Here is a 20,875-nt window from a genome sequence, read left to right as displayed (position 1 = left end):
CACACCGCTTCTTCACCGCTCCGAAGATGCTGCTAGCAGGACTTTTTTTACCGTCCTGCCAGCGCATCACTCCAGTGTGCAAGCCCTCGGGGCTTGCACACTGGAATGAAAGTAGCGGCACTTTTGGGGCGGTTTGCAGGTGCTATTATTAGCGCAATAGCGCCTGCAAACTGCCCCAGTGTGCAAGGGCTCTTATGGTTGTCTTTATTTTCAAAGCTCCATCCTCAGCAGAAGAGTCTGTGCCTGCCTAGAAGCCACGGCTAAAGATTGCCTTTCTCTGTATGATAGCAGCTGTCTCTGTACAGAGGTCTGACACGGCCTGCTTTGCAGGGCCGGATTAACATAGGGGCTGGTGGAGCTGCAGCTCCAGGCCCCTCCCTCAATATAGGCCCATGGCAGTGGCTTATCGATATCTGTGTGCCTGAAGGAAGAAGAGCCCTCCGTGCACACATGGAGGAGACAAGTGTCAGTGCAGCCAAGTCCTGTCTCTGTCCATGCCTGTCTCCTATCACAGGATCTGTTCACTCACACAGATCCTCAGTGTCTGGGAGCTGTCTGGGGGAGGGGCGCTGATGTTCTCCTAACCAGCAGAAGCCCGGGAGGAAGGACATCTCCCATGCTGTTATGATAAGGTCAGTACATTTGTTAGGAAGATGTTGTGTAATTATTGTGCTAGGGGACAGACTGCTGCTCCCCCATGTAATGTGCTCTCTTGTGCCCACCATGTAATGTGCTGTCCCATGCAGTGCCCCCTATGTAATGTGCTGTGTCCAGTATGTCATGTGCTGTACATTGCAGTGCTCACTATGTAATGTGCAGTGCCCACCATGTGCATTGCATTGCCCTTCATGTGATGTGCAGTGCCCCCTATGTCGTACTGTGCCTTGCAGTGCCCACCATGTAATGTGCAGTGCCCACCATGTCATGTGATGTGCCGTGCAGTGCCCATCATGTCATGCACTGTGCCCGCCATGTAATGTGCAGTGCCCACCATGTCATGTGCAATGCCCACCATGTCATGGGCTGTGCCATTCAGTGCCCCCCATGTAATGTGCAGTGCCCACCATGTCATGTGCTGTGCCTTGCAGTGATCCCACCATGTAATGTGCAGTGCCCACCATGTAATGCGCTGTGCCATGCAGTGCCCACCATGTCATGTGCAGTTCCCACCATGTCATGTGCTGTGCCCACCCTGCCATGTGTTGTGCCCAGCATGCAGTGTGTTGTGCCCACTGTGTAATGTACTGTGCTGTTCAGCAGTGCCCACCATGTCATGTGCAGTTTCTAACATGTAATGTGCAGTTGCATTGCCCACCATGAAATCTGCTATGCCATGCAGTGCCCACCATGTAATGTGTTGTGCCCACCATGTAATGTGCTGTCCCATGCAGTGCCCCCCATGTAATGTGCTGTGTCCAGTATGTCATATTCTGTACATTGCAGTGCCCTCCATGTAATTTGAAGTGCCCACCATGTCATGTGATGTGCCATGCAGTGCCCACCATGTCATGCACTGTGCCCGCCATGTAATGTGCAGTGCCCACCATGTCATGTGATGTACCATCCAGTGCCCACCATGTCATGTGCAATGCCCACCATGTCATGGGCTGTGCCATTCAGTGCCCCCCCATGTAATGTGCAGTGCCCACCATGTCATGTGCTGTGCATTGCAATGCCCGCTATGTAATTTGCAGTGTCCACCATGTCATGTGCTGTGCCATGCAGTGATCCCACCATGTAATGTGCAGTGCCCACCATGTAATGCGCTGTGCCATGCAGTGCCCACCATGTCATGTGCAGTTCCCACCATGCCATGTGCTGTGCCCACCCTGCCATGTGTTGTGCCCAGCATGCAGTGTGTTGTGCCCACTGTGTAATGTACTGTGCTGTTCAGCAGTGCCCACCATGTCATGTGCAGTTCCTAACATGTAATGTGCAGTTGCATTGCCCACCATGAAATCTGCTATGCCATGCAGTGCCCACCATGTAATGTGCTGTCCCATGCAGTGCCCCCCATGTAATGTGCTGTGTCCAGTATGTCATATGCTGTACATTGCAGTGCCCTCCATGTAATGTGCAGTTCCCACCATGTCATGTGCTGTACATTGCAGTGCTCACTATGTAATGTGCAGTGCCCACCATGTCATGTGCTGTGCATTGCATTGCCCTTCATGTGATGTGCAGTGCCCCCTATGTCGTGCTGTGCCTTGCAGTGCCCACCATGTAATTTGAAGTGCCCACCATGTCATGTGATGTGCTATGCAGTGCCCACCATGTCATGCACTGTGCCCGCCATGTAATGTGCAGTGCCCACCATGTCATGTGATGTGCCATCCAGTGCCCACCATGTCATGTGCAATGCCCACCATGTCATGGGCTGTGCCATTCAGTGCCCCCTATGTAATGTGCAGTGCCCACCATGTCATGTGCTGTGCCTTGCAATGCCCGCTATGTAATTTGCAGTGTCCACAATGTCATGTGCTGTGCCATGCAGTGATCCCACCATGTAATGTGCAGTGCCCACCATGTAATGCGCTGTGCCATGCAGTGCCCACCATGTCATGTGCAGTTCCCACCATGTCATGTGCTGTGCCCACCCTGCCATGTGTTGTGCCCAGCATGTAGTGTGTTGTGTCCACTGTGTAATGTACTGTGCTGTTCAGCAGTGCCCACTATGTCATGTGCAGTTCCTAACATGTAATGTGCAGTTGCATTGCCCACCATGAAATCTGCTATGCCATGCAGTGCCCACCATGTAATGTGCTGTGCCCACCATGTAATGCGCTGTGCCCACCACGTCATGTGCTGTGCCATGCAGTGCCCACCATGTAATGCGCTGTACCCACCATGTAATGTACTGTGCCATGCAGTGCCCACCATGTAATGCGCTGTACCCACCATGTAATGTGCTGTGCCATGCAGTGCCCACCATGTCATGTGCAGTGCCCACCATGTAAATTGCTGTGCAGTGTCCACCATGTCATGTGCTGTGTTGTGCCCACTATGTCATGTGCTGTGTTATGCCCACCATGTCATGTGCTGCACCATGCAGTGCCTACCATCTAATGTGCTGTACTCACCATGTAATGTGCTGTACATTGTCCACCATGGCATGTGCCGTGCAGTACCCACAATGGAATGGGTTGTGTGGGGCTCACCATGTCATGTGCTGTGTCCACTATTTAATGGGCTGTGCTCACAATGTAATGTGCTGTGTCATGCAGTGCCCAATGGAATGTGGTGTGCAGGGCTCACCATGTCATGTGTGGTGTCCACCATTTAATGTGCTGTGCTCCCAATGTAATGTGCTGTGCTGTGTCGTGCAGTGCCCACCATGTCATGTGGTGTCATGCAGTACCCACCTTGTCATGTGCTGTGCAGTGCCCACCATGCCATGTGCAGTGCCCACCATATAATATGCTGTGTGCCCACCATATAATGTGCTGTTCAGTGCCCACTTGTAATGTGCAGTGCCCACCATGTAATGTGCTCAGCTGTGCCCGCGATGTCATGTGCTGTGCCCATCATATAAGGTCCTGTGCCCACCGTGTGCATGTGCTGTGTTGTGCCCACCATGCAATGTTCTGTGTTGTGCAGTACCAACCATGTCATGTGCTGTGCCCACCAATAATGAACTGTGCCTACCTTGTAATGTGCTGTATTAGGCAGTGCCAACTGTGTAATGTGCTGTGCCCACCATGTAATGTACTGTGCTTTGCTTACCATTAAATGTGCTGGATCCATGTATCCACCATGTAATGTGTTGTGCCAACCATGTAATGTACTGTGCTATTCCCCCCCCCCCGTGTTATGTACTATGCTGTGCCTTCCACAGACTCACCCCCTCACTCTCACCCCCCTCTCTCTTTCACCCCCCTCACCCCCTCTCTCTCTCATCCCCTCTCTTTCACCCTGTTCTCTCTCTCACCCCCTTCACCCCTTACCACCCTCTCTCTCTTTCACCCTCTCTCTATTCCCCTTTTTCTCACCCCCTCTCTCGTCCCCTCTCTCTCTCACCCCCTCTCTCTCGTCCCCTCTCTCTCTCACCCCCTCTCTCTTGTCCCCTCTCTCTCTCACCCCCTTTCTCTCTCTTTCCCCCTCCCTCTCATCCCCTCTCTTTCAACCCCCCATCTCGCTATCACCCCCCCTCTCTCTCTCTCTCTCTCTCTCTCTCTCTCTCAACCACTCTCTCACACCCCAATCTCTCTTTTTAATTTAAATTTAACAAAAATTGTTTGCGTTTTCATTTTATTTATTTCCATAAAAAGGCCCACCAAAATCCTTAGCACCAGGCCCATGTTGCACTTAATCTGGCCCTGCTGCTTTGTCATAACTACATCATTGCAATGAGCAAACAAACTGAACATTGCTTTTTCTTCCTATGTGAGAAGGCATTCAATCTTCCAAGGGTCATAGACTTATTACACAGTATATAATTGCAGTGGACTTTCACACAATATTTTTCAATAAGTGTGGTGGACTTAAACGTATATTGAGATTCTGTTTAGATGTTGCACTTAATTTCATTGAAATTGAATTATTCTTAAACTGATAGAACTACACATTTATTTATGTATACATGTTTGTAGCATCTGTTTGTAGATACTAGTGGAAGTAGCTATCTTTACCGTGATATTGGTTACACACTTTTTTTGGGTTTATACAACTTTTTTTTTTTTTGGGCTTATTCATACTTTTGATATTCCTTGTTGATTACATTTGTGAAGTCACTAGGGTTTATCGTAGATTTGGTTTTTAATTTTTTTTTGCATGCAGAAATTTGTACTTTGTGGATCTGATATTTCTGGTTATGAATACAATCTAGGGTAACTCAAAGTTGATCTACACCGACAGTTTTTTTTTTTTTTTTTTTTTTCTTTGGTAGAGAAGTTTTTTGTCCCACTAGGGAGGATTTCCCTTCACTTCCTGTCTCAGAGACAGGAGGGGAAATCCTCTTAGACAAGAAAAGTGTCCCCGATTTTTCCTCTTTTCCTAATCCTGTAACAATCCACATGGTAACCAGGACAAATGGAGAGGGTTATTTACTTCAAGGACACAGAAATAAAAACCTCATACTGTAAGGGTTCAAACCCCTCACTACGCCATCCAAAACTAAAAGGATAGTTTTGGTTTTATACACACTTTAACCTAATCCCTTTTCAGTAACTTTACCTTTGACAGAGAGATATTTTTTTCAATATGGATCATACCTAAGCAAGAATAACCATCAATTTTTAACAAGCATGTTTACCTACACACACTTCCTGCATAAAATTATAGCACACAGTTATCAAAAATCTTGTGTAGTTTTGCTTTTTATTTATTTATTTTATTATTCCTTGTATCATTCAAGTTTTTTTTTTTCAGAACTTAGTTACTTTGAAGCAGTCTTTGCGTAAAGTTTCTGCAAAAGGGACAATTATAATATTTTTTTTAAAACACAAAAATTACAAACTGTGATTCCAGATATTTACTTTATTACAAGAATTCTCCCAGCAAATTAGATTATTGTGGTCACATTACTCTGTTTAAACAGATTTACTTTACACCACAAACCATTCTTACTTGAACGGACATAATTATAGTTTGCTAGACTTTGCCCTTTCAGAAATAATGCAAAATAAAATGCTTTTAGAAAAAAACAAAAACAAAAAAAAAACAAAAAAAGCAAAAAAAACAAGAAAAAAACATTACAAAAATAAAATCAAGCAGCTTTTAGAAACGGCCTGCGTTCCTCAGTACAATATTCTTGCCTGGAACTACTTAACTGCTCAATGCCACATCTCTTTCACAAAGACACTTTCTTGCCAACATTCTCTTGGCTAATAACAAATTTGCAAAAAAATTATTCTGCCTTGATCTAATCCAAAATTGCCAGTTAACCTGGCTGAGCCACAGCATGGCCATTTTAAAAAAACACTGAAGAAAAAAAAAGTTGAAATGACACCAACTAAACTTAGAAGCTATGGGCAACACTTTCCCTTATTTTCAACAGTCTTTATAAACTTAGAACTGGTGTTCACCAGAAGGGAGCCTTGATGTGCTCTTTGGATCCTGTCTTCAGATTTCAGGCCTCGCCACGTTATTTGTCATAAAGCTAATATCATGGGAATTTTCGTTCATGGTGTACATATTTGTGCGCATGTATTTTAAGTGAATTAAAAAAGGTGCTATGAAGGCATGTTAAAAATCAAGGCCAGCAATATCATTCAATAAATAAAATGGAAAGTAAAATGGTAGAATTGATCCCTTAACATGTGAAATATTTTCTTTCATATTATGTGCATAATATTAAGACACTTTTCGCAGTCACTTTTCATCAGGTTCCGTGAATAAGTCATTTGGTCAAGTGTGCTCTACCACAACATGAAGGCTTAGACCTAAAATATGAACATTTATAGCAAAGCTGTTTAACCACGTGTTCAGTTCCTGCAGCCCCGCACACCAAACGGCTTGGAGTAGTCAAGAGATTTGTTCAGGACACTATTGCATTCTGGGAAAACATGGATTCTTCAGTGCAAACATGAATGTCATATTGTTTTAAGTTCAGTAATAAAAAAATCAAATGCAAGTCTTTGATGAAAATTCATGGACCATTTTCTTGCTTTTTCTGGATCTTCTCCTTTTGACCTTATGTAACAACATCTCCAGTAGCGCACAGCATCATTTATTTATTTAAAGGTCCACACTTCTACGTCCTGTACAACAAAGTCTTCCTTTTTGGATAAGATGTCATTGTTAAATGTGCCGCAAGAGTTACTCCGTCCATGATATAAATCCGAATCAAGCCATAATCCAAATCCACTGCTGTAAAGAATTACAATAAAATAAACAATTTAAGCTGCAATAAAAAACCTAAAACGTAAATGAAAAGGCATATGTTAAGTTTCAAAAATTAAAGTGATTGTAAGGGTTTTTTTTTTTAATTTTAATTTAAAATAACAAACATATCATACTTACCTCCACTGTGCAGCTCGTTTTGCACAGAGTGGCCCCAAACCTGCTCTTCTGGGGTCCCCCGACGGCTCCTCCCCACATCAGATAACCCCCTCGGGGAAGTGCTTCCCCAAGGGGGTTACCTTGCAGGCGTGCTCCCAAGTCCAGCATTCGGCATCCATAGCCGCCTAATGTATGACTCGGCCCCACCCCCGGCACCCACGTCATTGGATTTGATTGACAGCAGCGGGAGCCAATGGCTGCGCTACTATCAATATATCCAATCAGGACACTAGACCCCGGCCGGAGCTGGTGTGCTTGTTCCCATTGCGCAAATTTCGGGGCTCAGGTAAGTATAAGGGGGGCTCGGGGGCACTGCTGCATTGAAAAATGTTTTTCACCTTAATGCATAGAAAGCATTAAGGTGAAAAATGGCGAGGGTTTACAACCCCTTTAACTATGGTGGAAGTTGTTAAGATTTTGTTTAGCTTTTCCAACTAGGGCTAGTTGCCAGGGTCCCAAGTACTGTATGGAGGGCAATCTAAACTGTGCTTCCATATGTTTTCCCGTTGCCTACGGTTTACTTTAAAGCTTTCACTGCCAGAGCAGTTTTTCCATTTTTTTCAGATTTTGTTTTAGGTCTGAAGATTACTTAAAATTGCCAAACATTATATGTTTTCTGAAGGCATAGACCAGTAGTTCCAATTCCTTATGGCACAATATTTGCGCAATGGTTTACCGAAGGCAAATTTTCAGTAAAAAAATACTATGTACAAGATGGATCCTGGATGGTAAATATGTATCACCATTTATGGGTTGTGGTCCCTTTAAGGGGGAAGATTGAACCCACCTGCCAGAGAGGAGCATAAATTAGCCAGCAGGTCCATGAGGTGCAGTCTGGGACAAGGCACAGTGCAGTTGATTTCGCAAAACTGGAGTGTGCAAAATCTGGTGCAGCTCTGCATAGAAACCAAACCGCTTCCAGGTTTTTGTCAAAGCTTAATTGAACAAGCTGAAGTTAGACACTGATTAGCTACCACCAGGGCTGGCCCAAGACATTGTGCTGCCTGGGTCCAAAAAAAAAAAAATTAAAAAAATATCACGCCCACCAAAAGGCATGGGGAGAAGCCGAAGAACCTACCTGCCAGAAGCTCACTGCACATATGATCAGCGCTCCAGGGATCTCAGTGCTGCCTCTCCCACTCCGAAACCCCTGCAGCTTCCCCTTTCTCCTGACCATACATCAGAGCGGGGTCTGAGTCAGCGGCGCTCCCTGCCCCGTCACCTCCCCTGCTCCCTGTGGACTAATACAGCTGGCTGCCTCAGTACTAGTGGCATCATGGGCAGTGGCTTCACTAGGGTTGGTGTAACCCGGTGCGGAAAAACTTGGCATCACCCCCCCTCTCCACCAACTATAGTCCCCCCTCAGTACAGACCCCCCCCTCTCAGTATAGACCCTTCCTTAGAATAGCCCCCCCCTGCATTGGTATAGACCTCCCCCATCAGTATAGCCCTTCCCCCTCAGTACAGACCCCCCTCTTCCTCAGTACAGACACTCCATCAGTATACACCCCTCCATCAGTGCAGACTCCCCTCCCTCCAGACACCCCTATCCCTCAGTACAGACCCCCCTTCCTCAGTACAGACACTCCATTAGTATACACCCCCCTCAGTACAGACAACCCCTTCATCAGTATAGACCCTCCCTCAGCGCAAACATCCCCTCCCCCTCAGTGCAGACACCCCCTCCTTCAGTGCAGACACACCCCCTCCATCAGTATAGACCTCCTCCTCAGTACAGACCCCCCCTCCTCAGTACACACCTCCTCCATCAGTATAGACCCCCCTCGGTGCAGACCCCCTCCATCAGTATAGATCCCCCCTCAGTGCAGATCCCCCCCTCCCTCAGTGCAGACACCCCCCAGTGCAGACACCCCCTCTCCTCCCATAGCACCCCCCTTGCACATGTCCATCTATGTTACAATACAGTGTCCCTCCTCAGACTCCCTCCTCCTGTGCACATGTAAACAGAGAGGGGGAGGTGGCTTCGGTCCGCTGCGCTGAGGGACACAGCCAGCAAGACAGAGCAGAGTAGGGGTGCGGTGGTAGCGGTGCCCCGCTGCCCACAGGTGTCACCCATCTGGCGGGTGTCACCCTGGTGCGGCCCGCACCCCCCCACCGCCCCCCCTAGTGATGCCACTAATTGTGGGGCGGCCCCCAATGTGCAGGAGGCAGCGCAAGCAGCATGACACTGCACACTGCAGGGAGGGAGACTTGGGCAGTCTGCCCATATTGTCGCCCCTCTTAAACGGCTGCCTGGGTCCCATGGTCCCACCGGGACCCATGGTAGGGCTGGCCCTGGCTACCATGCACAGCTGTGCCAGATTTTGCACTCTCCAGATTTAGTAAATCAACCCAGTGTGAATGAGCTGTAGGCTGTTTGGCTGCTAAGCAATTTGTGACCTTGTCTGGACCTCTGGAGCAAGCAGGGACTTTAAAACTTGTTGTGGGACAAGTTCATATTGCAGTGAGCTGAAAGTTTGTTTTATATCAGAGTGTATGGACTGTTTTGTTAGCAAAATGCTAAAGATAAGCTGATTTGTTTACTGTTTTTTTTGAGAAATAAAAGGTTTGTTTTAGCACTGCAGAATATCACAACACTAAATTTCATTTTAGGGTACACGAGCACAATATTATCCATTTTTTTGATAAAATATAAATGATGGGGTTGCATAGAGTAAATAGATCCCCAATATACCTTTTAACTTCAATATCCCATAGATTACACTTTAAAAGCCCCTACAGGTCATCACTTTGGAGTTAAAGCAGAACTAAACCAGATTCAACAGTTTCAATAAACCGTTAGCTTTCCTGGCATGCTGGGAATGTAACTATCACATTTGTTTGGGCCCTCAACCAAACTGTCAAACCACCAAAGGGCTGGTGTCAAAACTGATCACATGTACAGCACCATGGCAGTTGCAGATCGAACAGGCTAAGATGGTTCCTTGGCTGAAAAGGATGGGAGGGTTTAGTTCCTCTTGTGAATTCTATGTAGCGCAAGCAAGATGTATAAACATAGGTGCCCCTACATATTTATGTACAAATATGTTGGGGGGGGGGGTAGGGCGGGCTCAACATTTTTTTGGGGGGAGGAGTTTAAGTGCTTGGGTGTAAACTTTTTGACTTTTCACTAAAGCTGTATTTATATAACCCAGGAGACAAAGTCCCCTAGGTGATATAATTTCTTTGTGACAAGTTCTCCGTATTGAGACAATTTTTGTTTGTTTTGGAAAGAGTGGGGGGGGGGGGGAACCTTTGTTTTTGGGAGATTTCCTTCTACTTCCTGTCTTAGGGATACAACAGGAAGTGGGAAGAATTCTAGATTTTTAGATCTCATGACAAACCTATATTTAAATCTGGAGACTGGGCATATAAATGAATGTGTTTCAGTGTAGCTACACGAATAACATACTGCATCTTAATCTGGAGTTGTTTCTTACTGTATATGTTGTTTATGCTGGTAATAAGAGGAAAAAGCAGGGCTGAAAATAGCAGTAAGGCACTACCTGTTATGGTGACCAGTCACCCCAGTAGGCGGCCTGTGTGTGGCCAAATGCATCACTGCCTCTAAAGCAGGGATATGCAATTAGCGGACCTCCAGCTGTTACAAAACTACAAGTCCCATCATGCCTCTGCGTGTCATGCCTGTGGCTGTCAGAGTCTTGCAATGCCTCATGGGACTTGTAGTTCTGCAACAGCTGCAGGTCCACTAATTGCATATCTCTGCTCTAAAGGTTCTGTGCAAGCAATGCAACATCATCATTGCCTAAACTAGGGGGTTTACAGTTTTTGTTACAATTTCAGTTGTGTGGTTAGTTGCTTTGCAAGAGGGCAATTCTGTTCAGCCAGTCTTGTGAATCAAACATCTAACACAACCAGGCAAATAACATTATTTCTCATTTCAGCTTCCTTTATCTGCTAACTGGAAAGTTTATCAGCAGAGGGCACTATACTATATCCTTATGATCACACATATCCACTACTTATGGCCATGTAATCAATTTTTTTAATTAATACTGTTTTTTTTTTTTTGCTTTCTTGTAATGTTTTCTGAGAGCTACTGAACCCCTTCATTCCCTGCTCACTTTCATCTGTTTGTAATGAGCAGTGCACATTAGTTGCAGTCATGTTCATTTGCTCTATGCACACTACAAATCCCATAGGCCATAATCCCTAGTTCATCTCAGAGTGCGCTTATGGAGATTTGGAGGAAACTGAGAATAGCAGAAGGTACTTTTTGAGTTAACACACACACACACACACACACACACACACACGTATATTTGTACATATTTTTTTTTAATACCAGACTTTTAATGCTATCCTAATGGCCAATAAATAGGTTGTAGGCATAATGGTGGCAATTAAAGCTGTCCACTTACATGTAATTTTAACTTTGCTGTTTACCTGAAGTTCCACTAAATTGGAAAGAATTTTAAGTGGCATTACCTCTTATTCTTAATTATAGAACGTACTTGAAATAAAATAGAAATAGATATGACTCAATTTATGTTTTTATGCTGAGAAATGTTTTGATGCAAAAACCAAAAGCTTAAGAAAGTATGTGAATACTAACCCTCCACCTCCCAGCGCCAAAGAAGCTGTGTCTCCATTAATAAAATACGAATTTCCTCCACTCCACTTGAATGCCTGCAATGCAATAGATGAGAAATACATGTAACATCATTCTGGAAAACTGGATGTCAGCTGAGCACAAGACTGCTGAAAAATAGTGCAGAAAAAGACATTATTTTCAATAAAGAGTTGTTAAGTAACTGAAGCAACAGCCAGAATCTATTCGGCTAAAGTAGAACCAGTACAAGATGGCTCCAAACAATAGGTTGTAAGGTCAGGTCATACATGCCTCTAACAACTCACTGGGTCATGTTGCTAATTCTCTAAAAGACAAGATGCATAAAGGAATACTAAAGTATATGTTTAATAAATTGCACCTGCAAAATTGGAGACTTACTCAACTTGTTGACGCTGCTTCTTCAGTCGATCCCCCCCAGTGCCGGCTAGATATTGGGATTCAGGGAGTCACCTTTCCCTGAAGGGCACTATAGAAACACCTTTGCATATGACAAGGACTAGTGCTGAATGGACATGCGTCTATTCAAACACACAGCCAGAGCAAGCCATTCCCCTTCCAAGCTGGTTAACTGCTGGTGCCTGGGCTGTTCCCTTTGACCCAAAAGGTTGCACTGAGGCACCCAGAGCCCACGGCAGTGAATAGGGATTATGTAAGTGTTTGTGCGCACGTTTATTGAGGGATGTTTACCACACTGCTTAGCTTGCATGGATAAAAAAAAAAAAAAAAAAAACATTTAGTGTGGCTTTACTGGAAAGGAACAAAATTTTTACATAAACCACTTATGGGTTTATGTATGGATGGGAATGAGGAACACACATTAGCAAAAGCATTTAGGCATCACACACACCCTGCCACACACCCTTACGGGAGAATTATACAAATTATTAGTTAAACCCAAAAGTGCTTTTTTTACCACTACTATTCTTTTATACTGGCTTTTGAAATTTAAAAATGAAGCAATTTAGAAATTGGGTGAAAGGTTTAGCACTGGGAAACGCTTTTTGATAGATAAATAGTGCATTTTATATACAACTATTATAGATCGGACCAAAATGAGGGACGAAAGAGGGACAGAGGGACTTTGTTCCGAATGAGGGATAGTCCCTCGAAATCAGGGACAGTTGGGAGCTATGCACTTACCTACTGCCATATAACAGTGAGGTGGTGGACATATTTCTGCCATGCAAAAGGAACTAGAGAAATCTATCCTGGTCACCTTGGTTCACACTGCGTACAGAGACAATCGGAGTGGCTCTGTACCATATTATCACAGCAATCCCCAATGCAAACAGTGCAGCGTTTACACTGGTAGGTCTGCCCCCTCCCCTTACAACAGAGGAAGAGGGAACTAAAGATTGAATCATTCATTAGTACCTGTTCAGGACAGCAGTTGTTGGTTTTTTTTTAAGCTCTTTCATGACCCTCCTTTTCTCCATATCTAATCTCTATTCTGTCTCTGCAGTAAGCTGTATATTAACCACTTCACCTCCCTTATCCTACACATGTACATTAACCCCCTCATCTCCATGCTCACTGTATGCGACCTGTACATTAATGCCTTCACCTCATCCTCCTGTGTATGACCTGGACATTTAATAACTCTAGTGCACAATTATCAAGCTCCATGTAATGACCCCTCAACACCAGCATGTTTATTCATTGCCAAGACATTTTGGCAAAAAGCGAGATCAACTTGGTGTGTCTACTTTCCAAAAAGGGGTTATTTAGAGGGTTTTTGTACTATAATTTTAATAGTATATGTGTTATGACAAAGTAAGGAAAACATTTTCTTCAGAAATATTGATTCTTTTTCTTTTTGTGTAATAAAAAAAACGGAAAACTCAGTTATTACATACCACCAAAAGAAAATCCAGTCTCGCTAAAAACTGAAAAAAAAAAATGGCCTGCTAATGAAGGGCTATTGCAACATACTAATAACAGTTGTAAGTATATCTCAATTTTGTAATGATAATAACATTCTATTTATTTCAAATAGATCTAAATCAGAACAAAGTTATTTCCAAAGCTATAGTCTGAAACTGATGAAAGCAAGAAATACAGCTGTCATTCAGCTGTATCAAAATGCGAACAGAAATCTTTAATCATTCTGCTTTAAAAAAAAGTGGTTTTCAAAAAGGCCACTAGGTGTCACCAAATGGGTATACATTTAGATTCAGCATCCATACAGGCAAAAGCAGCAGGATCACAAAGTGAAAGTCTAGTTATATCCCAACAATCCGTAAACCTGCTCCCACCCCGATTCTAAGCCTATTCTAACTACTCTGTAAAGGAAATATGTCTATACCTATTCTCAGGGCGCTCTGGTCCAGTCACATGATCAGCTCCCAGAGCCAGCTTTGGTGTAGAGAAGGGACAGCCAGCAACGGATGCCCCATAGTGAGCCTATGGGTGACATCACCCAGGCTCTGCAACCATCGTCAGTGGTCTCTCCTCTCCCCTGAAGCCAGCCACTGGAGAGATCTTGTGACCAGACCGGAGTGACCTAAGCATAGATAAGAATCGACATCATTCCTTTACAGGGCAATTCAGTGGTTGTAAAGGCTGAAGGTTTTTTACCGTAATGCATTCTATGCATTAAAGTGGAAGTTCAGCTACCACTAAACCTACTCTCAGCCACATTCTAAGCCTAATCCATCTAAACCTGTAAAGAAGAGATCGCTATACTTACCTGTTCTTCAGGTGCTCAGCTCCGGTCCCACGCTGAGCTTGTCAGCAGCTACTTCAGTGTGTGCAGGAGAGGCAGCCAACTGTAGCCCCATAGTAACCCTATGGGCGACGTAACTTCCCAGGCATTTCACAGCAGCCCTTGCTGGAGACTAAACTGGATCGGTCTCAGAAAATGTAGGTATAGTGTTTTTTTTTTTTTTTTACAAGGTTAGATAGATTAGGCGTAGAATGTAGCTGGGAGTAGGTTTAGCAATAGATAAGCATTGCCTGAGCTTGACCAGGCCATTTTTTGCAATACGGCACTGTGTCGCTTTAACTGACAATTGCGCGGTCGTGCGATGCTGTACATAAACAAAAATTGACATCCTTTTTCCCCACAAATAAAGCATTGTTTTGGTGGTCATTGATCATCTCTGAGGTTTTTATTTTTTGCGCTATAAACAAAAAAAAAAAAAAGAAGAGCAACAATTTTGAAAAAAAAAGCACAATATTTTGTACTTTTTGCTGTAATAAATAGCCCCAATTTTTTCCTCAGTTTAGGCCGATATGTAGTATTCTACATATTTTTGGTAATAAAAAAAAAAAAAAAATATTGCAAAAAGCGTATATTGATTGGTTTGCGCAAAAGTTATACAAAATAGGGGATAGATTTATGTCATTTTTATAAATTTTTTTTTAAATTAGAAATGGCGGCAATCTGCGATTTTTATCGTGACTGCAGCGAACAGATTGGACACTTTTGATACTATATTGGGACCATTGGCATTTATACAGCGATCACTGCCATAAAAATGCACGGATTACTGTGTAAATGTCACTGGCAGGGAGGGGGTTAAACACTAGAGGGCGATCAAGGCGTTAACTGTGTTCCCTCAGCATGTTCTAACTGTAGGGGGGATGGGCTCACTAGAACATGGCAGAGATCACTGCTTCTGATTACTGGGAGCAGTAGATCCCTGTCATGTTGCTAGGCAGAACAGGGAAATGCCTTGTTTACCATGATCGCTGACCACCAGCAGACATCAAGTCCAAGGGACCCACGGGCACGCTCCCGCATCGGGCATGCGTGCACCTGCCAGCCGCGGATGACGCAGCGACATACGGGTACGTTGTTTTGCGCACCCGAGCCACTTTGCCAACATATATCACCGTGAGCCAGTCGGCAAGTGGTTAAGGTCATTAGACAACTAAACAAAATATCCAGAATGTTTCTTGGCAACAGAATTATTTCTATAAAAATCTAATTTTCTATCAAATTCAAAGACGCATAACACGAGAATAAAATAGAAAAAAATAGGATTTTCCCTACAGCTTACCTGTAAAATCCTTTTCTTGGATTACATCACAGGACACAGAGCAGCGATAGTAATTACTACGTGGGTTATACGCCACCTATATGTAAATGGACACTGGCACACCCAAAAGACAGGAAATCCGCCCTCTATATAACCCCTCCTATACAGGAAGTACCTCCGTTTTGTAGCAAGCAATTCCCAAAAGAGGGGAGGGGCCTCTGTGTCCCGTGATGTACTCCAAGAAAAGGATTTTACAGGTAAGCTGTAGGAAAAATCCTATTTTCTTTATCGTACATCACCGGACACAGAGCAGCTATAGTAATTACTATCTGGGATGTCCCAAAGCAATGCCCCTGAGGGGAGGGAGACCTCATCATAGAAACTGCCACCAAAGAAGGACCTACTCTGCTATTTGTAATACGCTGAGGCCAAAGGCAGTATCTTCTACGTGATTGACATTGACCTGGTAAAAACCCCGTAGATGTATAAAAAAAAGACCAAATAGTGGTCTTGTACACCTGGGCCACTGACACCCGATGATGGATGGCCCAAGATACTCCCACACCTGGTAGAGAATCTCTCTCAAAAAAAAAATGTATTTTTTTGCCATTTAAACTATAGGCATCTTTGATAAACTGGAAGATCCACTGCTAAATATTCAACCTGGATGCCGCGCCTGCCCTTCCTGGGCTCTTCTAGCAGCACAAATCGGGAATCCTGACTTGTGCCGACAACTCAAGTAGACTCTGAGCGTCGGAAAAGTGGCCTCTGCAAGGACAGTCGAGATCAATTCAAGTCCCAAGGACACAAGAATGGCCTGACAGGCAGAGCTGTCCAAGTTACATGCTGTATGAGGTATGAAACAAGGAGTGAGAAACTGCCCCTGGATAGGATATATGGATAGGGACGAACTCTGACCCTTAATGGTACTTAAGGCCGAACTCCTTTCCTCTACCGATTGGAGAAAGAAAAAGAAAATCTCCCACCCACATATTTCTGTGGGTGCCATTTCCTGGCTTCACCCCAGGCAAAAAAATAATAATTTTTTTTTATAATTTATATATATACACATATATATATATATACACATACATACATATATATATATATATATATATATATATATACATATATATATATATATATATATATATATATATATATATACACACACACACACACACACACACACATATACACACATACACACACACACACATATACACAGTGGAGATCGAAAGTTTGGGCACCCCAGGTAAAAATGTGTATTACTGTGCATAACGAAGCCAAGGAAAAATGGAAAAATCTCCAAATGGCATCAAATTACAGATTAGACATTCTTATAATATGTCAAAAAAACAAAAAAAAATAGATTTTATTTCCATCATTTACACTTTCAAAATTACAGAAAACAAAAAAAATGGCGTCTGCAAAAGTTTGGGCACCCTGCAGAATTTATAGCATGCACTGCCCCCTTTGCAAAGCTGAGACCTGCCAGTGTCATGGATTGTTCTCAATCATCGTCTGGGAAGACCAGGTGATGTCAATCTCAAAGGTTTTAAATGGCCAGACTCATCTGACCTTGCCCCAACAATCAGCACCATGGGTTCTTCTAAGCAGTTGTCTAGAAAACTGAAACTGAAAATAGCTGACGCTCACAAAGCTGGAGAAGGCTATAAGAAGATAGCAAAGCGTTTTCAGATGTCAATATCCTGTGTTCGGAATGTAATTAAGAAATGACAGTCATCAGGAACAGTGGAAGTTAAAGCAAGATCTGGAAGACCAAGAAAAACATCAGACAGAACAGCTCGCAGGATTGTGAGAAAAGCAATTCAGAACCCACGTTTGACTGCATGATCCCTCCAGAAAGATCTGGCAGATACTGGAGTTGTGGTACACTATTCCACTATAAAGAGATACTTGTACAAATATGGTCTTCATGGAAGAGTCATCAGAAGAAAACCTCTTCTACGTCCTCACCACAAAAATCAGCATTTGAACTTTGCAAATGAACATATAGACAAGCCTGAGGCATTTTGGAAACAAGTTCTGTGGACCGATGAGGTTAAAATAGAACTTTTTGGCTGGAATGAGCAAAGGTACGTTTGGAGAAGAAAGGGCACAGAATTTAATGAAAAGAACCTCTGTCCAACTGTTAAGCAAGGGGGTGGATCAATCATGCTTTGGGGTTGTATTGCAGGCAGTGGCACAGGGAACATTTCACGAGTAGAAGGAAAAATGGATTCAATAAAATTTCAGCAAATTTTGGATGGTAACTTGATGCCATCTGTGAAAAAGCTGAAGTTAAAGAGAGGATGGCTTCTACAAATGGATAATGATCCTAAAAACACACCTCAAAATCCATGGGGGATTACATCAAGAGGCGTAAACTGAAGGTTTTGCCATGGCCTTCACAATCTCCTGACCTCAACATTATTGAAAATCTATGGATAGACCTTAAAAGAGCAGTGCGTGACAGACAGCCCAGAGATCTCAAAGAACTGGAAGACTTTTGTAAGGAAGAATGGGCAAAGATACCTCAAACAAGAATTGAAAGACTCTTGGCTGGCTACAAAAAGCGTTTACAAGCTGTGATACTTGCCAAAGGGGGCAGTGCAAGATATTAACTCTGCAGGGTGCCCAAACTTTTGCAGACGCCATTTTTTTGTTTTCTGTAATTTTGAAAGTGTAAATGATGGAAATAAAATCTAACTTTTTTTGACATATTATAAGAATGTCTAATCTGTAATTTGATGCCATTTGGAGATTTTTTCCATCTTTCCTTGGCTTCGTTATGCACATTAATACACATTTTTACCTGGGATGCCCAAACTTTCGATCCCCACTAATATATATATATATATATATGTAATGTATTTTTTTTTTTTTTTTTCATTCAGGTCCTGTAATTGAAGTTCCCCGAAGCTGGCTTCCAGAAGCTCAACAGTGCTGAGATACAGGACTCAAGACCATCAAGTCCCGCTGGACTGGGAGTGTCCAAAGGAGCAACCCCCGGTAAGACTATGCCTGTGTACCAAGCCCCCTTGGGCTAATTCGGCCAACACTAATATCAGTGTTACTACCTTACGGATTCTTAGCAAAAGATGTGGCAGAATCCGAAACGGGGGGGAAAAAAAAAAAAAAAAAAAAACGTCAAATAAGGGAGAACCAGACCATAAGCGGTTACCAGTACATGTACCCTTATTGGCAGTGGGACTCTTGTCCCGGACACACCTGCCCCAAACTGTTGTAGAACTTGGAATCTAGTAGATTCCATTCTGAGATTCTGCAGAGTTCCCCTTGCCACTATCCTATACCTGGAATATGTATTGGCGATAGAAACAGCACCTGTACTGTCCCAGACAGAATGTGGTACACCTCCCTGAGTCGCATGACGCCTGGTGCCGTATATATATATATATATATATATATATATATATATATATATATATACACACACACACACACATAATATATATATATATATATATATATATATATATATATATATATATATATATATATATATATATATATATATATATATATATATATATATATATAACTGCAGAGGCATTTCCAGATTGAACCTACATACTGGCCAAAAATTCCAAGCTGTTGGACAGTATTCTCTCCTGTGGAGACCAAGCCCACTGAACTGTAGCCAGCCCCAAGTCAACTTAGAGAGACTGGCATAAGTGGTTATTTTCCAAATGCCTGAAAAGGAAGAATATCAAGCACCAATTTTTGCTCTGCAACACCCCAGAAACAGAGCCTTTCAGCAATGCAATGCCTGGATCTTCAAGTTCCAGACAGAGAATGAACCTCTACCAAGACCTGGAGCAGGGCTGTATGTAGAGAATGTGCTTTGACCTAAACACAGCTTCCTCCTGTAGAAATATATAGAAGGAACCCCTAGAATTGACTGCTTCCTTAGCAAAGATTATTAAGTTAAAGAGTATTGAGGTGTCTTCAGCAAGCCCAGCACTGGGGCTAGATCAGGGGCGGATCCAGGGGGGGGGCAACAGGGCAATTGCCCCCCCCCGAAGCACACACTCACTGACACTCTGAATGTTATTGTATATATCCTGCCGCAGCGCCGCTCCGGCCGCTGTGCCGGGCCGAGTCTCTCTCTCTCTCTCATGAGAGAGACTCGCGTGTGGTACGGGCGGCGGCGGTCAATAACACTGAAGGAAGGAGGTGGGTGGAGCCTCTTCCCCCTGCACTCGTTGCTAGACGCCAGGCGGCCCTGGCGTTAGCAACGAGTGACGTCATCAGCGTCAGTCACACTCTCAGCCGAGCCGACCGGCGGCCGGTGTGAGTGTGACTGTGACACAGCCTGGAGCGGCGCCTCCAGGCTCCTACATTACATAAAGCAGACTGAGCAGAGTGAGTCTCAGAGAGAGCAGACAGCAGCCTAACTCAGTGAGTGTGGCTGAGTCTGTCTGTGACACAGGCAGCCTGGAGCAGCGCCTCCGAGGAGTCTCTAACAACAAGTCAAGTGCACTGCAGCAGCAGCACACAGCACACTGGCAGGCAACGTGGCAATCCGCAAGGTGTGGCAGGTGACGTGGCAAGTGCAATCTGCAAGGTGTGGCAGGTGAGGTGGCACGTGGCAATCTGCAAGGTGTGGCAGGTGACGTGGCAAGTGGCAATCCGCAAGGTGTGGCAGGTGAAGTGGCAATCCGCAACGTGTGGCAGGTGAAGTGGCAAGTGGCAATCCGCAAGGTGTGGCAGGTGACGTGGCAGGCAAGCGACAATCCGCAAGGTGTGGCAGGTGACGTGGCAAGTGGCAATCCGCAAGGTGTGGCAGGTGATGTGGCAAGTGGCAATCCGCAAGGTGTGGCAGGTGACGTGGCAAGTGGCAATCTGCATCTGGTGGCAGGCAAGTGACAATCCGCAACGTGTAGCAGGTAACGTGGCAAGAGACACACTCAGGTCTCCCACTGATTCTGCATTATGGTGAGTTGAACTATTTCATTTTATATTACAATGTAATTATAGAAAAAATGCGCTTCAATCATCCTGACACTGGTGCCGGGATGACTGAAGCGCAAACATCAGCCGTTTCCCCAATAAATTGCCCACAATGAAAACGCATTTTCTGGCAGTGCCCCTCCCGAGACTAGACTCTGGATCCGCCCCTGGGCTAGATGCTTTGAGAACCCTCCAGAGCTGGGGCTAACCCAAAGAGAAGATTCACAAAAAAAAACTGCTTTCCACTTCAATTACAGAAATCTTTGATTTGCCTGGAAACAAACCGCCACATGAAGATGTGCATTTACAGATGATTATGGAC

The 20,875-nt window shown here is 44.1% G+C and overlaps 1 protein-coding gene across 7 annotated transcripts in view; it reads right to left on the bottom strand.

Annotated features, from left to right (window-relative positions):
• Positions 1 to 5,460: 5,460 nt before the first annotated feature.
• The window catches only part of NCOA7 (nuclear receptor coactivator 7), a 254,603-nt gene continuing 239,188 nt past the window's right edge, over positions 5,461 to 20,875 (bottom strand). For all 7 annotated transcript variants that reach the window (XM_073627200.1, XM_073627204.1, XM_073627205.1 and 4 more), the window contains 2 exons: positions 11,576 to 11,649; positions 5,461 to 6,807 (listed from right to left, as the gene is read on the bottom strand). In XM_073627200.1, the coding sequence (XP_073483301.1) occupies positions 6,672 to 6,807; positions 11,576 to 11,649 (210 nt within the window). In that variant the 3' untranslated portion in view covers positions 5,461 to 6,671. The remainder of the gene's footprint in view (positions 6,808 to 11,575; positions 11,650 to 20,875) is intronic.

This window comes from Aquarana catesbeiana, linkage group LG04 (assembly GCF_042186555.1).
Source record: "Aquarana catesbeiana isolate 2022-GZ linkage group LG04, ASM4218655v1, whole genome shotgun sequence".
Lineage (NCBI taxonomy): Eukaryota > Metazoa > Chordata > Amphibia > Anura > Ranidae > Aquarana > Aquarana catesbeiana.
The sequence above is the reverse complement of the archived record's forward strand: the minus strand, read 5'-3'. Positions and strand labels throughout refer to the sequence as shown.